The 18948-nt window shown below is 48.3% G+C and overlaps 2 protein-coding genes across 2 annotated transcripts; one reads left to right on the top strand and one right to left on the bottom strand.

Annotated features, from left to right (window-relative positions):
- Positions 1-957: 957 nt before the first annotated feature.
- On the top strand, positions 958-2099 carry LOC103639486 (hydroxyproline-rich glycoprotein family protein). The gene has a single exon (NM_001353588.1). The coding sequence runs from the start codon at positions 1042-1044 to the stop codon at positions 1864-1866; it is 825 nt and encodes a 274-aa protein (NP_001340517.1). The 5' UTR covers positions 958-1041; the 3' UTR covers positions 1867-2099.
- A 3687-nt stretch (positions 2100-5786) lies between these two features.
- LOC100274117 (uncharacterized) lies at positions 5787-7082 on the bottom strand. Its single transcript, NM_001148496.2, has one exon. It carries the CDS (start codon positions 6963-6965, stop codon positions 6072-6074), a length of 894 nt encoding a protein of 297 aa, NP_001141968.1. The 5' UTR covers positions 6966-7082; the 3' UTR covers positions 5787-6071.
- Between the last annotated feature and the right edge of the window lie 11866 nt (positions 7083-18948).

Below are 18948 nucleotides of genomic sequence, written 5' to 3'. Positions count from 1 at the left end.
TAGCTAACACCCTAAATCTTCGAGCTACAATCTCCATTGCTTGCTCTACATTCCATTTGTTCTAACATTCAAAAATAGTGGATGAAGATTCTATCTCAACTAATCTTCTAGGCAGCAATGAACGAGACATATGGGTGACCATCCTAACACCATAACTCACACCTAGCTAGAATCTCTTAAACAAAATCTCTATTGTCTGCTTTATCTTCTAATATTCACAAAAGTTATTAGGAGTCATTTCTAAACTACTTCTATTTTTTGGTTCTAGTATATTTAATTGCTTTGGAGTTATAATATAAAATTGATTTCAAGGCACATCATTAGCATTTAATGTCTTACCAGCATTAGGTTTTAGTATTTTAAACAAAACTCTATTACATCGTCAACTTGGATAGCAGGAGTACATAAAATCCATGCTCATTTCTCTTTTGGTTATATATGGTTTAAAGTCGATAGATAGGTTTGGGATTTAATTCACACATGCATGACTGCGCCATTTTTAACTTAAGTGTCTGAGAATGAGCTTGTTAGTTGGTTAGATCTAAGCATAGGGGTATCTGTCCCTTATATATATAAATGCAGGAGGTGCTTGGTTTGAGAACATGATTGTCTATCCTCACCTGAGATGACGATGGAAGGCTGGAAGCTTGGACAATAATCTCTATTCTTGCTAGGTCCATGCATGCATGTAGAGCCATGTGTGCGTTACTAGTGTTTTAGACAAGGCAAGTAATCTCGGCGATATATTGCAGTCCATGATGCCCTAATCAGCAGCCAAGCTAGGCCGGCGCCGTGTCCGGCGGGAACGCCGTTGCATTCTTGCATGCAACCGCGCCGGCGGCAGGCGAAACCGATGAACCATCCTCAGGGTTGGTGGCGTAGGCCTTTGACCGGGTCGTGGCCGCCCAATAATAGGCGTATCGTTAAAACCGTGTCCGCGCGGGCCCCGCCACCCCTGATGCGACGCCCTCGGCCCTCCGCCCTCCGCCAGTTCCATCCCCGCCTCCGCCACCACCATCACCACCCGTCCCTCCTCTACACATGGCGGAGAGGGCCCTCCCGCCCGCGGTGCCGGCGTCGCCCGAGCCGGCCTCCTCCTCCGCGGTCTCAACGGCGTTCGGCTCACCGCTCGTGCCCGTCGCCGCGACGGCGGCTGCGACGCCCGCGCACGACACGTACGTGGTGCAGGTGCAGAAGGACCAGATATACCGCGTTCCGCCCCCCGAGAACGCCTACCTCGCCGAGCGCTACCGGAACGGGCGGCGCGGCGGGGGCAAGAAGCGGCGCGGGAGAAGCGAGGGGTCGGGCGCGTGCTCCCCGTGCGTCCTGCGCACGCTCGGCGCGCTGCTCGCGGCCGCCGCGCTGGTGGGCGCCGCCGTCCTCATCTCCCTCGTCGTGCTGCGGCCGGGCGTCCCGGGCTTTTCCGTGGACAGGATCACCGTGATCAACTCGACGCGGCAGCAGCGCGTGGACTACGACGTCTTCCTCACGGCGGTGAACCCCAACAAGATGACGGCGCTGTGGTACAGGCGCGGCGCGGCGAGGCTGGCGCACCATGGGACGACCCTCGCCAAGGGCGACGTCGGGCAGCCCGCGGACGGCGGCGAGGACGCCACCGACTTCAGCGTGCTGCTGCAGGGGGTGAAGCACAACGGGCGCACGCCCAGGGCGGTGGAGAAGGGGTTCAGCGGGTCCAAGGAGCACCTCGCGCTCCAGCTGGCCGTGGAGGTCACCGTGCAGGTGCACGTCGGCGCGCTCGGGTTCGGGCAGAGGAGGCTAGCCGTGGACTGCGGGATCACCGCCGCCGGGCTGAGCAAGGACGTGCACATTGCGTCGCAGAGTTGCAGGAGCAGCTTCCGGAACTGACGACGATCGGGGGCGCCTGTGGTCTGGAACTCTGGATCGTGGGGGAATGGAAATTGACGCCGCGCGCGGTCATGTAAATGTCAAATGTGTGGCGGCGTGGAAGCGGATGTTGGACGGAAGATCGTGCTCGCGCGCCTTTTGTAAAATGTTGTGAAATTCTTGAGACTTTGATGTAAATTGTCACGAACTGAATCATGGCGTTGAAGGCCGGATCACAGCAACATGTACACTATACACACACTATAAATATACATTCCTGAGAGCATCTCCAAGAGACTCTTCATTTTTTCCTCTCTATTTGACTATCTATTTACGTTTTTATAAAGATTACACTATATATATAGCATATCAGTCCAACAGACTATCTATTTAGTTTGACTAGTCATGTGGCTAGCTAAATTTAGCTAGTGAGAGAGACAATTTAGAGAGGTAGATAGCTTGCGAGTCATATAGCTAGTCTGTTGGAGATTTATTTTGCTATTTAGTAGCCAAAATTTAGCTTAGCGACTTATTTAGCTAGTCTCTTGGAGATGCTCTGAGTCTCGATGAGAGTTGGGCCTTTCTAGCGGACTGGGCTCATCACGTCATTTTGACGGGCCTCTGCCAAAATCCGGAGGCTTCATTACTACGTCGGGCGGCCCGCTCGGCACACAGGTTGAGCATCTTCGTGGGCTAGTGGCCACAACCAGAATGTCACTCCCGACTCCCGAGTCTAGACGTCGTCCTGCCGGGCCGGGCTCCAAAACACAGCACAGCTCTCGCCGCCGTTCGCAGGACCTAACTAACGCCACTTCGTGTCCGTCAAGCGCCCGTCGGCAACCTCGTGTTGGTGGCTTGAGGGCGACGCCATTGCAGAAACTGGCCATGGGCCATGGCCTGACGGCGCATCCTTTTCTTCCATCCCTGCAGAGTTCAGATTCTACGGAAAGAATGGGGCCGAGATTGATTGCTGGATCGACACTTGTCAAGAGATCGCCAAGACGAGCCAGGTCAACTCTGGCAGTGTGGCGACTGACAGATACTCGAGCGCTGCCTGCCGACATGGCTTTGGGCACTGAAATAATACCCCGTGTCCCTCCTGCCGCCGGCCCACTCCACTCGCCCGGGCGGAGGCACCGTGGTTGGTTGTGCTAAGAACCAGAATGGCACGCAACGCAGGCACATGCCTAGTTCAGCGTACCAATTCTGCAGGCTTGCACGGGTTTCCTAAGGCAGCAGGGTTCATGCACGGGTTCCCTTTCTTCAGAGTTTCAGGTACAGTAAAACGGCTTAGAGCTGTTCCGATTGGATGCGCATAGTGAGTTTGGAGTTTGGCAGGTGACAACCGAGCAAGTGGAAGTGGTCGATCAGATCAGCGTTCTCTGGCTCACACTCCACCCACTTCCAGCCACACAGCCTCTGCAAATCCATAGCCAGCACAGCAGCAGTCCCGCGTTCCAATTCCAAGCGCGGTCAACAAAGCAAATGAAACCCCAGACGGCTTATTTTGCACTTGCATAGCATAGGTCAATGCTAGCTTACCAAGCTACTACTGTACTGTCACGATCAAGCCTATACCAGCCTACGCGATTATACACACATTATCCCTATACGAGCGAGGGTTAGCCAGCCTTTCTTTGCCAAGTGAATCTTCTCGTCACGCCCAACTCCCTGGGTTGGATTGTTGGACATCCAAACCCTTCTTTTTCAACGGATCACATTCCTTTTTTAAGCTTTGAACTAATCCTTCCATTAGCTTAGCACACCATGATGGCGCTCCTCTCTCTTTTTTCCCCAGGTCTCCAGCCTTCTCTCTGTGAGATCAGAACGAAAGACGAACGAAGTCAACTCAAAGCTACGTACGCGATGGGCCATCATCACCTTGGCAGGCAGGCGCGGCGTGGCAACATAGTGGGCAACCCTGCGCAAGTGCGTCTAGTCTAATTAATAGCACCTCCGCGTTGACATTGCGCGCGACACATATTATGGGGGTTGACCTGACCTGACAGTGCCCCTCGGCATTATGGGTGTGCTATCTACCTCCAGCCTCCTCCGTCACAGGATATGCATAAGAAAATACGAATGGTCAATACCACACGATGCACTAATAAAGCATGAAAATGACCACGGGATGGGAAAAAAAAAACAAGGTGTGTGGATAGACCATACTGATCTGTAAAGCGACGTAAACCAGCTTGGATTAATAACAGGTTGAGGAGGATAAGCAGTTGACAAGTGACAAATTATACATTATCAGGACCATGATCTTCATTTACACGTATTTAAAGCTTGGGCCCTATGCCTGACATATGTTTCAGTATTTTTATGACTTCTCAGATATACACTTGACTTTGTTTGTGTTGTGCTAGTGCTCTATATGTACATTGTACAAACAAGGCTGTTGTTTACCCAACGGGGGAAAAATGGCTTTGTTAGCTGAACATGGCCTTCTCCGAAGCTTAATACTCGTATCTCTTCCAATGCTTTTACAGAGCGCACGCAGCGCTACTGCCTACTGATGAAGCTCAGAGTTCTGCAATGAACCAAAGACAGAGCTAGCTGACAATTAACGCGTTTTCTCAAGGTTCATGCATCGGCCAAAAGGCAAACGAAATGTTCGATACAAGCGACAAAGTTACGCTGTACAATGAACTTTGAGGCGAACCATGTCTGTTGCGGTGATTAGTACGTACTCCCTCCGTTTCTTTTTATTTGTCGCTGGATAGTGTAAAATTGCACTATCCAGCGACAAATAAAAAGAAACGGAGGGAGTAATTGCTAAATACCTGTGTTTTTTTTCTCTCCTTCGTCTGGGGAATCGGGTTAGCGTTGTATTGATCGGAAGCAACGTTGCGGTAACGTGCAGTACTGACTTCCCCACATGACGTTCTGTTCCTTTTAAACTACGAGCAAGCGAAAAACAAAAAAGAGGGATCCAGATGCTTTCCCTCCTGCGCAGCAACAGATAAATATAACCACATCTAGCGCTGTTCAAGATTAGTACCAAGATCAGAGGGAACCATCACACATTTCATATTAGTAACCGTAATTATCGGGCTAACAAATTATATGACGCTTCTGAACAGCTAAAAAGAATTTCAGTACTCTATAAGCGGAGAATATTTCAGAAGTGGTTTTGAGAATACCCTTTTAAAATATTCTCCTTTCTAAGCGGAAAGTTATTTTTTTCTTGAAAGAATACATTTCCGCGTAGAAAGGAGAATATTTTAATGGTTTCATAATTAATATTATTAGTAACCTTAGTTTTCGATCTAACAAATTACAGATTTTGGACGCTTCTGAACAGCTAAAAAGGATTGCATTACTCTATAAGCGGAGAATATTACAAAAGTGGTTTGAAAATATCTTTCCGCGTAGAAAGGAGAATATTTTAAAAGTGGTTTCAGAATATCATTTTTTTGCACAGAAACTTTTTCACGCAGAGTCAAAGCTTTGTGAGTTCTGTGATAACTGTACACAGTTAGAAAATCCTATGAATTTTGATTGCATTTTAACCTTTTTTGTATGGAGGAGGCGCCATTTCATTTTACATAATAAACAAATGTTGATGAAAATGGAATTAAAATAAGTCTAAACGACAAAACAATTCCATGATAAAAATAGTTCATGTTCATATTTGCCGTGACGCAGCCTAACACTCACCTTATAACAAATCACATATATTTGACACTTGCAGCTTATTCCTAGTTGAAATGTGCTTCTTCTTATTGGCTAACAAGTCCATACGTAAAATCGCGAATATCATACGTTATGTTTAATCAAATCAACTTCTATTGTTTTCCATAGCAACATGTTTTATTTCATATCATTTAATCTCGGATATGCTATTCTGAACAGTAACAGAAGTACAGCACCAAAAATATTAACAGCCATAACAGTGTGTCAGAGTGGTTCTCAATTGGACCATTGCAACTACAGTATAGAGTTTAAACTTTAAAGATATATACATGAAACCGTTTGCATGCAGACTGCTAGTGTAATGTAATTTCACCAAAACAATACAGATGAGTGAGACATGTGTCCTGGCAATGCCGTTAAAAAACCAAGCAGAGCAGGGTTGATGCTAGACATGATCAAACCCGAGACCTAAACAAACAAGTACCTAAAAACCAAGACAGTGCACCACTTTAATCCTTTGATCTGTGAAGTACAGAGCAAGCAAGAACAGGTTGATCGAGGGAGACAAGACGAGCAGAGCCATCGCATTATGAAATCAGTATCGAGTCCCAGTCGATCTCCAGGGAGGGGTACTTGCGAAGGTGGAAGCTGTCTGACTCGTCCCATGGCGCTTCCGAGAAGTCGAGCAGCTGCATCTCCGGCACCACGTCGGAAGACCCAGTGGAGGACACGTCGCCGTCTGCAGAGAACGAGCTCTCTGAGACGGAGCAGCCCGGCTCACTCTTGACGTGTGGGCTCACCGAGGAGAAGGGGCTCGGGGTGGCTGTAGTCGCCGCCGCCGTGGCGTGGCTCTGGCTCTGGCCCTGCGGCAGCGGCGCGCCGACGTCCGCGCCGCTGCAGATGGCGTGGAGCTTGGCGTCGACCGCGGCGTGGAGCGGCGGGCCGAGGTGCTGCCCGCCGCGCCTGAGCTCGGGGAAGTTGAGCCTGGCGGAGTCCCCGCGGAGGCGGAACGCGGCGCCGTCGTAGGCGAGCGCGGCCTCCTCGGCGGTGTCGAAGGTGCCGAGCCAGAGGCGGGTGCGGTTGCGCGGCAGGCGGATCTCCGCCACCCACTTGCCCCAATGCCGCTGCCGGACGCCGCGGTACAGCTTGGACACCGCCGGCCGCGCGGGAAGCGGAGCCTGCTGCGGCACGCCCTGCCGCTTCATCGGCTGCGCGGCGCCGCCCGCTGCCGCCGGCCGGCGCAGGAACCGGAGCCGCGACTGCACCTGGAGAAGCTGCGCCGGGGTCAGGCCGCCGGCGCCCAGAAACGAGCCCGCCGCCGCGCACTGGCTCTGCTGCTCCACGCCTGGGCAGGGGTACGCGAACGAGATGGTCGGGGCCTGCTGCATGGGCGGAGCCAGCGCGCGCACCAGCTCCTTGCTGTCCGGCACGCCATACAAGGCGGCGTTGCGGCCGTGCCAATCTATCGTCGTAGCCGCCATGGATTCTTGCACGAAACAGAGGAGGGAAGCCGAGAAGGTCTAGAAACGGAGAGAGCGAGATTTCGAGGGCGTCGACGTCAGCAATTCGCGGGGGCGCACCGCGGAGATTGAGGAATGAGGACTGAAGCGAGCAGCTCGGTGAGCATGAGCAAGAGCAGCCGTTGCGGGGGCTCTTTTATAAGCGAGGAGGGGGTTGGTTTTGGCCAGTGGGATGGCGCCAGGTGTCCGCGCTCTTCCCCCGCCCGAAACGTGTCGAGATCTTTCACGGCGACCGCGAGCAACGTGCGTGCGTGCCCAGGCAGGCTGGTGCCAGTAAACGGTGGGTACCTGGCAGCCGCTGGTTGGCCGAAGCGGTTTGACGTGGTAAGACGACCCGAGCTGTCATATGTCTGTTGCACAGTTGGAGAAACGGTGAGTGAGCGTGCTCTACGGTCTCTGAGCTGGTTGGCCGAGAAACGGTGAGTGAGCGTGCTGTACTGTACACGGCAGCCTGTATGCTACGGTCTCTGAGATGAGGACTAGTATCACCTGGGTTTTTCAACGAGTCTTTTTTGCAGCCAATCATCTTACGTCGTGGATCTGCTGCACTAGGTTATTCCCGGGAGGGCAAGGCCAAGGCGTTCTCGTCTTGTACGAGAATACTGAATACGACAGGCTCGCACACTCGCCAGCACGCGCAGTGCATATACTACTATACTAGTAGTGGTACACTAGATACGATGTAAAGATACCTCGCAAACTATACCTCCAACATCTCTTTTGTCCCATCCATATCCGTATGTTATTTTAAACTCTACTCTACAAACATTGTCAATAAATATCATCTAGACCCTTATTTTACAAGATTCATCAAAGACAGTCTAAAGGTAGCCCTGGACCCGCCTGATGTGATGCGATAGGGTCAATGTTTACCATTTTTTTTTGCAAGGCTATTCTGCGATCGTGGACGCTCGGTATCACAGTTGATTAGGACGTTGGAGGGGTCAAGAAAATGCGAGCCAAATGTGTTCTAGTTTCTGTGACAACCAACCAGCGTGCAACAGTGAGCGAGCGCGAGAGAGAGGGGGGCAGGATTGTTGACCAGACAAATAGAAGTGATCGTCACCACATTGCATGAATCATTTCCTCTTCTCTGGGTGGTGGTGGTGCTGATGCTGCTGTCCACTTCCATCGCAGCCTGACATGTCATCTCCTTTTCGGCAGATGCCAAGCGGGAAGAGCACGAGAAGCGCGATTGATCGGCGATGATGGATGGATTGGGACTGGAACAACGCGCGTGTTCTGGCCGCCGTCGTGAGATCTTCTTCTTCTCCTATCGGCGCAGAGAGAGAGAAGAGAGCGAGCACGAGCAGGTGCCACAGAACGGAGGGCGAAATCGACGAGGAACATTGACGTGTCGGAGTACGATCCCGAAAGAAGCAGTTGTGCGCTCCGCGATCCCGATCGTGGATGGGACCGCCACTTGGGTGGATGGTGTGGGAGGCGTCTAACCACACTATCAGCTAGTGGCTATGAGGGGCAACCGGTCTTTAAGGGCTTGTATGGAAGCAACAATATCAGAATGCAGGGCTAAAACCCTATTTTATTCAAAATTAAATAGCAAAGAAATTTTAGCATCTCCAATCCTCTTTGGTATCCTTGCTCTCAAACAAGCCTAAAAGGGTTTTTGTCTGTGTCTTCAAGCCCCGAATCAAAATCCGTCTCCTATGGCAGGACACGATGGAGTGGACAAAGCAGGCACGACACCATCGACACATGACATTCAAGAATTGTGATGGGTAAGGTCCCCAATAGTCACACAAAGCTATATCCATATCGAATGGAGAAAGAATGTCCCATACCAACTAACTATCATGGGTACAAAATTATGTCATACACATACCCACCACGGGTAGCAGGTACCCATCGGGTATCCATACCCACTAACATTACAGTAGACATGATCATTTGAATCGCAAATGTAAGTACCAAATACAAAATGTTGAAACCTCGTACCTCATAAATATCGAAAGATGCTAACATATTACCTTTGTGTCAGCCTCACATATTCATCAAACCCAACATAATTTTATTACAAGTTCAACAACATGCAACATTAAATGACAACATTATGCCATCAAATCTCAGAAAATATATGAAACACTTTAATCCGGACGCACATGCCATATGCTAGTGGGTTTCCCATTAGGTAGCGGGTATGGACATGAAAGAACATGCCCAAGCCCATCATACCCGATGAGTATAACAAATGACCCAATAAAATATCCAAGAGTATAAAAAATCGTCATACTCATGTCCTATTAGGGTTTTTGAAAGGGAAATGTGCCCTTGGGCCATTTCTAAGTATTTTTGGTGATTGAGTGCAAACACAAGTGCTTAAATGTGAAAATATGCCCATGGATGAACAAAGTGCAAATCACAAGTTAAGGTATGTTTCTAAGCCTTAGTACATTGGTTTTGTGTACTAATATCTTGTCTAAGTGTTAGAAACAGAAAGAAGAAGAGAAGAGAAGACTTGGCTGTGTACAGCCAAGGGGCTGTTTCGGTCTGGTGCACCGGACTGTCCGGTGGTGCACCAGACAGTGTCCGGTGCGCCAGGCTGCCTCGGCCGAAGAGGCTGCTCTCGGGTTTTTCTCCGGCGACTTCGGCTAAAATTCACCGGACTGTCCGGTGTGCACCGGACTGTCCGGTGAGCCAACGGTCGGCCGGGCCAACGGTCGGCCGCGCGATCGGCGCGCGACACGTGGCCGAGCCAACGGTCGGAAGGAAGCACCGGACTGTCCGGTGTGCACCGGACTGTCCGGTGCGCCAGATCTGCAACGGTCGCCAACGGTCGGCTGCGCCTGTTAAGGAAAGAAATCGGGCACCGGACAGTGTCCGGTGTGCACCGGACTGTCCGGTGCGCCCGACGACAGAAGGCAAGGATAGCCTTCTGGATTTGTTCTCAACGGCTCCTAGCTGCCTTGGGGCTATAAAAGGGACCCCTAGGCGCATGGAGGAGAACACCAAGCATTCCTTGAGCACTCTTGATCACTCACACATCAATCTTGCGCACTTGTTCTTCATTCTAGTGATTTGAGCTCCGTTCTAGTGTGCTAGTCTCTTGAGCTCAAGTCTGGGTCTTGTGTGTGCGTATTCGCTATGATCTTTGTGTTGTGTGAGTTGCTAATCCCTCCCTTGCTCCGTGATTCTCTGTGAACATCTTTTGTAAGGGCGAGAGGCTCCAAGTTGTGGAGATTCCTCGCAAACGGGATTGAAGAAAGAAAAGCAAGAACACCGTGGTATTCAAGTTGATCATTGGATCACTTGAGAGGAGTTGAGTGCAACTCTCGTCCGTTGGGACGCCACAACGTGGAGTAGGCAAGTTTTTGTACTTGGCCGAACCACGGGATAACCACCGTGTCATCTCTGTGATTGATTTCTTGTGGTTATTGTGTTTTGACTCCTCTCTAGCCACTTGGCCATACTTGTGCTAACTCTTAACAAGTTTTTGTGGCTTAAGTTTTGAAGTTTTACAGGATCACCTATTCACCCCCCCTCTAGGTGCTCTCAATTGGTATCGGAGCCGTTCTCTTCACAAAAGGACTTACCGCCCGAAGAGATGGATCCTAAGGGGAAGGGAATCGTGATCAACGACAAAGAGAAGGAATCTTTCGTCAACGAGCCGAAAGACGACAAGCCTACCGACTCCGGCTCAGGGCATAGACGGAAGGAAGGGAAGAAGAAGAAGACAAGGCGCATCAAGGAGATCATCTACTACGACGATAGTGATGAGTCTACTTCTTCCCAAAAGGATGATGACAACGACTACAAAAAGACGGTCAATTCGAACTTTTCATTTGATTATTCTCGTATTCAACATAGTTCGAATTCGCATTTGCTTTCCATTCCTCTTGGCAAACCTCCACACTTCGATGGGGAGGACTACGGATTTTGGAGTCACAAAATGCGTAGTCACTTATTCTCTCTCCATCCAAGCATATGGGAGATTGTGGAGAATGGAATGAAATTTGATAGTTCGGATAGCCCTATGCTTATAAATGAACAAATTCATAGAAATGCACAAGCTACTACTGTTCTCTTAGCGTCTTTGTGCAGGGAAGAGTACAATAAGGTGAGCGGCTTGGACAATGCCAAGCAGATATGGGATACCCTCAAGATCTCTCACGAGGGGAACGACATCACCATGCTCACCAAGATGGAGTTGGTAGAGGGCGAGCTTGGACGATTCGCCATGATAAGGGGAGAGGAGCCAACTCAAACTTACAACCGGCTCAAGACCCTTATCAACAAAATAAGGAGCTACGGAAGCACGCGTTGGACGGATCACGACGTCGTCCGCCTAATGCTCAGGTCCTTTACCGTTCTTGATCCTCATCTCGTGAACAATATTCGTGAGAATCCCAGGTACACGATGATGACGCCCGAAGAAGTACTTGGAAAATTCGTGAGCGGGAGGATGATGATCAAGGAGGCAAGATACGTCGACGACGCGTTGAACGGACCACTCCACGAGCCTCAACCCATTGCTCTAAAGGCAACAAGGAGCAAGGAGTCGCTACCTAGCAAGGTGGCACAAGTTGAGGCGGCCGGACTCAACGATGAAGAAATGGCTCTTATCATTAAACGCTTCAAGACGGTACTAAAAGGTCACAAGGGGCAGCCAAGCAAGACCAAGACAAAGGGGAAGCGCTCATGCTTCAAGTGCGGTAAGATTGGTCATTTTATCGCTAACTGCCCCGATAATGATAGTGACCAGGAACAGGGAAACAAGAGGGAAAAGAAGAAGAATTACAAGAAGGCAAAGGGCGAGGCGCATCTAGGCAAGGAGTGGGACTCGGACTGCTCCTCGTCCGACTCCGACAACGAAGGACTCGCCGCTACCGCCTTCAACAAGTCATCCCTCTTCCCAAACGAGCATCACACTTGCCTTATGGCAAGGGAAAAGAAGGTAATCACTCGTAACGCTAGTACTAATGATTCTTCTAGTGATGAGTCGAGTGATGATGATGACATAGACTATTCTAGTTTGTTCAAGGGATTGGATAGAAATAAAATTGATAAAATCAATGAATTGATTGATGCATTAAATGAGAAGGATAAACTCTTAGAAAAACAAGAGGATTTATTGTATGAAGAGCATGATAAATTTGTAGAAGCTCAACGATCTCATGCTCTAGAAGTTAAAAGAAATGAAATGCTTTCTTGTGAACTATCTTCTTGCCATGAGACAATTTCTAAATTAAAGAGCATTAATGATGACTTAAATGCTAAACTAGTAGAAGCAAATAGATCCAACTCTTGTGTTGAACATGTTGAAATTTGCACTAGGTGTAAGGATGTTGATATTAATGCGTGCAGTGAACACTTAGTCTCCATTTCAAAATTGAATGATGAATTAGCTAGTCTTAATACCCAACTTAAGACTAGCAAAAGTGAATTTGAAAAACTAAAATTTGCAAGGGATGCCTACACTATTGGTAGACACCCCTCAATTAAGGATGGGCTTGGCTTCAAGAGGGAAGCCAAGAACTTAACAAGCCATAAGACTCCCATCTCCACCAAGGAGAAAGGGAAGGCTCCTATGGCTAATAGTGTTAAGAAGAATCATGCTTTCATGTACTATGATAGGAGATATTCTAGAAATACTTTTAGAGGTCATGATGTTTTTGATTCACATGCTTATGACTCTTATGCTATGACTGCTTCTAGTTCTCATGTTATGCATGGTAGAAATGTGCTTAGAAGAAATGTTGTTCATCAAATGCCTAGGAGAAATGTTGTTAGGAAAGTAGTGAATGAACCTTCTACAATTTATTGTGCTTTGAATGCTTCCTTTGCAATTTGTAGAAAGGATAAGAAAATTGTTGCTAGGAAGCTAGGGGCAAAATGCAAGGGAGACAAAACTTGCATTTGGGTCCCTAAGGAAATTGTGACTAACCTTGTAGGACCCAACAAAAGTTGGGTACCTAAGTCCCAAGCCTAAATTTGCCTTGCAGGTTTATGCATCCGGGGGTTCAAGCTGGATTATTGATAGCGGATGCACAAACCATATGACGGGGGAGAAGAAGATGTTCACCTCCTACGTCAAGAATAAGGATTCCCAAGATTCAATCATATTCGGTGATGGGAATCAAGGCAAGGTAAAAGGGTTAGGTAAAATTGCAATTTCTAATGAGCACTCTATCTCTAATGTGTTTTTAGTAGAGTCACTAGGATATAATTTACTATCTGTTAGTCAATTGTGCAATATGGGATATAACTGTCTGTTTACAAATGTAGATGTGTCTGTCTTTAGAAGAAGTGATGGTTCACTAGCTTTTAAGGGTGTATTAGACGGCAAACTGTATTTAGTTGATTTTGCAAAAGAAGAGGCCGGTCTAGATGCATGCTTAATGGCTAAGACTTGCATGGGCTGGCTGTGGCATCGCCGCTTAGCACATGTGGGGATGAAGAACCTCCACAAGCTTCTAAAGGGAGAACATGTGATAGGTCTAACCAATGTTCATTTCGAAAAAGATAGACCTTGTGCAGCTTGTCAAGCAGGTAAACAGGTGGGAGGAGCGCATCACAGCAAGAATGTGATGACCACTTCAAGACCTCTGGAGCTGTTGCATATGGATCTCTTCGGACCCGTCGCCTATCTGAGCATAGGAGGAAGTAAGTATGGTCTGGTTATTGTTGATGACTTTTCCCGCTTCACTTGGGTGTTCTTTTTGCAGGATAAGTCTGAAACCCAAGGGACCCTCAAGCGCTTCCTCAGGAGAGCTCAAAATGAGTTTGAGCTCAAAGTGAAGAAGATAAGGAGCGACAACGGGTCCGAGTTCAAGAATCTTCAAGTGGAGGAATTCCTTGAAGAAGAAGGGATCAAGCATGAGTTCTCCGCTCCCTACACACCACAGCAAAATGGTGTGGTAGAGAGGAAGAACAGGACGCTCATCGACATGGCGAGGACGATGCTAGGAGAGTTCAAGACCCCCGAGTGCTTTTGGACGGAAGCCGTGAACACGGCTTGCCACGCCATCAACAGGGTCTACCTTCATCGCCTCCTCAAGAAGACTTCGTATGAGCTTCTAACCGGTAACAAACCCAATGTATCTTACTTTCGTGTATTTGGGAGCAAGTGCTACATTCTAGTGAAGAAGGGTAGAAATTCTAAGTTTGCTCCCAAAGCTGTAGAAGGGTTTTTATTAGGTTATGACTCAAATACAAAGGCGTATAGAGTCTTCAACAAATCATCGGGTTTGGTTGAAGTCTCTAGCGACGTTGTATTTGATGAGACTAATGGCTCTCCAAGAGAGCAAGTTGTTGATTGTGATGATGTAGATGAAGAAGATGTTCCGACGGCTGCTATACGAACCATGGCGATTGGAGAAGTGCGGCCACAGGAACAAGGTGAACGAGATCAACCATCTTCCTCAACTATGGTGCTACCCCCAACTCAAGACGATGAACAAGTTCATCAACAGGAGGCAGATGATCAAGGGGGAGCACAAGATGATCAAGTAATGGAGGAAGAAGCGCAACCGGCACCTCCAACCCAAGTTCGAGCGATGATTCAAAGGGATCATCCCGTCGACCAAATTCTGGGTGATATTAGCAAGGGAGTAACTACTCGATCTAGATTAGTTAATTTTTGTGAGCATTACTCTTTTGTCTCTTCTATTGAGCCTTTCAGGGTAGAGGAGGCCTTGCTAGATCCGGATTGGGTATTGGCCATGCAGGAAGAGCTCAACAACTTCAAGCGCAATGAAGTTTGGACACTGGTGCCTCGTCCGAAGCAAAATGTTGTGGGAACCAAGTGGGTGTTTCGCAACAAACAGGACGAGCACGGGGTGGTGACGAGGAACAAGGCTCGACTTGTGGCAAAAGGTTATGCCCAAGTCGCAGGTATGGACTTTGAGGAGACTTTCGCTCCTGTGGCTAGGCTAGAGTCCATTCGTATCTTGCTAGCATATGCCGCTCACCATTCTTTCAGGTTGTACCAAATGGATGTGAAGAGCGCTTTCCTCAACGGGCCAATCAAGGAGGAGGTGTACGTAGAGCAACCCCCTGGCTTCGAGGATGAACGGTACCCCGACCATGTGTGTAAGCTCTTTAAGGCGCTCTATGGACTTAAGCAAGCCCCAAGAGCATGGTATGAATGCCTTAGAGACTTTTTAATAGCTAATGCTTTCAAAGTTGGGAAAGCCGATCCAACTCTTTTTACAAAGACATGTGATGGTGATTTGTTTGTATGCCAAATTTATGTCGATGACATAATATTTGGTTCTACTAACCAAAAGTCTTGTGAAGAGTTTAGCAGGGTGATGACGCAGAAATTCGAGATGTCGATGATGGGCGAGTTGAACTACTTCCTTGGGTTTCAAGTGAAGCAACTCAAGGACGGAACCTTCATCTCCCAAACGAAGTACACGCAAGATCTGCTAAAGCGGTTTGGGATGAAGGACGCCAAGCCCGCAAAGACGCCGATGGGAACCGACGGACACACCGACCTCAACAAAGGTGGTAAGTCCGTTGATCAAAAAGCATACCGGTCAATGATAGGTTCTTTGCTTTATTTATGTGCTAGTAGACCGGATATTATGCTTAGCGTATGCATGTGTGCTAGATTTCAATCCGATCCTAAGGAGTGTCACTTAGTGGCGGTGAAGCGGATTCTTAAATATTTGGTTGCTACGCCTTGCTTCGGGCTCTGGTATCCAAAGGGGTCTACCTTTGACTTGGTTGGATACTCAGACTCCGATTATGCTGGATGTAAGGTCGATAGGAAGAGTACATCGGGGACGTGCCAATTCTTAGGAAGGTCCCTGGTGTCATGGAACTCTAAGAAACAAACTTCCGTTGCCCTATCCACCGCTGAGGCCGAGTATGTTGCCGCAGGACAGTGTTGCGCGCAACTACTTTGGATGAGGCAAACCCTCCGGGACTTTGGCTACAATCTGAGCAAAGTCCCACTCCTATGTGATAATGAGAGTGCTATCCGCATGGCGGAGAATCCTGTTGAGCACAGCCGCACAAAGCACATAGACATCCGGCATCACTTTTTGAGAGACCACCAGCAAAAGGGAGATATCGAAGTGTTTCATGTTAGCACCGAGAACCAGCTAGCCGATATCTTCACTAAGCCTCTAGATGAGAAGACCTTTTACAGGTTGCGTAGTGAGCTAAATGTCTTAGATTCGCGGAACCTGGATTGAATTGTAGCATACATGTATTTATGCTTTTGATCATGTTCCTTTTTGCATTTTGTTGCTTATTGTGGTGCTCAAGTTGTACAAACACTCCCTGGACCTCACAAGTCCGTTGCAAAGTGATGCGCATGTTTAGGGGGAGATGTGTTACAACTTGACCCTTTGAGACTAACCATGTGCTTGAGTTTGATGATTTAGTCTCGAAGGAGGATTGAAAGGGAAAAGGTGGACTTGGACCATGAAAGACTTCCACTGCACTCCGATGAGAGGGTAACTAATTCCAAGTTCATCTCATGAACTCTTATTGCCATTTGCTCTTAATTGAAGATTTTGGTGAGGCAATGGGGTTATAAGGCCAAGATTGATCCCGTTTTGGTGCTTGATGCCAAAGGGGGAGAAAATAAAGGCCAAAGCGATAAATGGATCAGCTACCACTTGAGAGATTTTGAAAATAGTAGAATAGAGTTTTTGTTTTGTCAAAAGCTTTTGTCTCTTATTGTCTCTATTGTCAAAAGTTGGTCTCTTGTGGGGAGAAGTGTTGATTATGGGAAATAGGGGGATTTTTTGAAATCTTTGATCAATCTCTTTTGGAATGACTCTCTTTGTGCCTCAACATGTGTGGTTGACATAGAAATAGAGATTTGAGTTTGATTTGCAAAAACAAACCAAGTGGTGGCAAAGGATGATCCATATATGCCAAAATTGAATAAAACTCAAAGTTAGTTTTTATTTGAAGTAGTTTTGCACTTGTTCCACTTGCTTTATGTTGTGTTGGCATAAATCACCAAAAAGGGGGAGATTGAAAGGGAAATGTGCCCTTGGGCCATTTCTAAGTATTTTTGGTGATTGAGTGCAAACACAAGTGCTTAAATGTGAAAATATGCCCATGGATGAACAAAGTGCAAATCACAAGTTAAGGTATGTTTCTAAGCCTTAGTATAGGGGTGGAAACGAGCCGAGCCGAGCTCGGCTCGGCTCGGCTCATTGCGGCTCGTTCACGCAACGAGCTCGGCTCGGCTCGGCTCGCTCATCCGGCGAGCTCGGAAAAGCGGCTCGGCTCGGCTCGCTCTAGGCTCGCGAGCCGGCTCGCCGAGCCAACGAGCCCAACTATAAATTTAAATCTGTTCTCTAAATTATAATATAAAATCTTAAAAATATTTTAAATAACATATTTTAAATTAGTAAAATAGATATATCACTAATATAATATAGAAAATAGATTATTTTTGTATAGTAATCTCAAATAACATAAATTATTGTCTACTTTGTACTAATATTATATGCTAATTAAGATTTTATGTAACAAATTGTTGTTGGATCGAGCCACGAGCCAGCTCGCGAGCTGCACCGAGCCGAGCCGAGCTGGCTCGCTCTTTTCACGAGCCACAAAAACAGGCTCGGCTCGGGCTCGTTCTGAGCGTCGAGCCGGTCCGAGCCGAGCCGAGCTGCTGCGAGCCCGAGCCAGCTCATCGAGCTCGAGCTTTTTTCCAGCCCTACCTTAGTACATTGGTTTTGTGTACTAATATCTTGTCTAAGTGTTAGAAACAGAAAGAAGAAGAGAAGAGAAGACTTGGCTGTGTACAGCCAAGGGGCTGTTTCGGTCTGGGGCACCGGACTGTCCGGTGGTGCACCGGACAGTGTCCGGTGGTGCACCGGACAGTGTCCGGTGCGCCAGGCTGCCTCGGCCGAAGAGGCTGCTCTCGGGTTTTTCTCCGGCGACTTCGGCTAAAATTCACCGGACTGTCCGGTGTGCACCGGACTGTCCGGTGAGCCAACGGTCGGCCGGGCCAACGGTCGGCCGCGCGATCGGCGCGCGACACGTGGCCGAGCCAACGGTCGGAAGGAAGCACCGGACTGTCCGGTGTGCACCGGACTGTCCGGTGCGCCAGATCTGCAACGGTCGCCAACGGTCGGCTGCGCCTGTTAAGGAAAGAAATCGGGCACCGGACAGTGTCCGGTGTGCACCGGACTGTCCGGTGCGCCCGACGACAGAAGGCAAGGATAGCCTTCTGGATTTGTTCTCAACGGCTCCTAGCTGCCTTGGGGCTATAAAAGGGACCCCTAGGCGCATGGAGGAGAACACCAAGCATTCCTTGAGCACTCTTGATCACTCACACATCAATCTTGCGCACTTGTTCTTCATTCTAGTGATTTGAGCTCCGTTCTAGTGTGCTAGTCTCTTGAGCTCAAGTCTGGGTCTTGTGTGTGCGTATTCGCTGTGATCTTTGTGTTGTGTGAGTTGCTAATCCCTCCCTTGCTCCGTGATTCTCTGTGAACATCTTTTGTAAGGGCGAGAGGCTCCAAGTTGTGGAGATTCCTCGCAAACGGGATTGAAGAAAGAAAAGCAAGAACACCGTGGTATTCAAGTTGATCATTGGATCACTTGAGAGGAGTTGAGTGCAACTCTCGTCCGTTGGGACGCCACAACGTGGAGTAGGCAAGTTTTTGTACTTGGCCGAACCACGGGATAACCACCGTGTCATCTCTGTGATTGATTTCTTGTGGTTATTGTGTTTTGACTCCTCTCTAGCCACTTGGCCATACTTGTGCTAACTCTTAACAAGTTTTTGTGGCTTAAGTTTTGAAGTTTTACAGGATCACCTATTCACCCCCCCTCTAGGTGCTCTCAGTTTTTACTCATCGGATATCGGGTTTCAAGTACCCATTGCCAACCCTATTCCAAAACATGGAAACTCTTGAGAATGACCAAGAAGGAAACATTTTCAGGCAAATTAGATACATGTTTTCTGTGTGACTTGTTGCAAGGCTCTATAGGTATATGTTAACCC

This window comes from Zea mays, chromosome 9, assembly GCF_902167145.1.
Source record: "Zea mays cultivar B73 chromosome 9, Zm-B73-REFERENCE-NAM-5.0, whole genome shotgun sequence".
Taxonomy (NCBI): Eukaryota; Viridiplantae; Streptophyta; class Magnoliopsida; order Poales; family Poaceae; genus Zea; species Zea mays.
Note: the sequence above shows the minus strand (reverse complement) of the source record. Positions and strands in the feature narration are given on the sequence as shown.

Bases quoted from the DNA above. Each gene is read 5' to 3' on its own strand.
- LOC100274117 (NM_001148496.2), bottom strand. From the start codon at position 6,965: ATGGCGGCTACGACGATAGATTGGCACGGCCGCAACGCCGCCTTGTAT.
- LOC103639486 (NM_001353588.1), top strand. From the start codon at position 1,042: ATGGCGGAGAGGGCCCTCCCGCCCGCGGTGCCGGCGTCGCCCGAGCCG.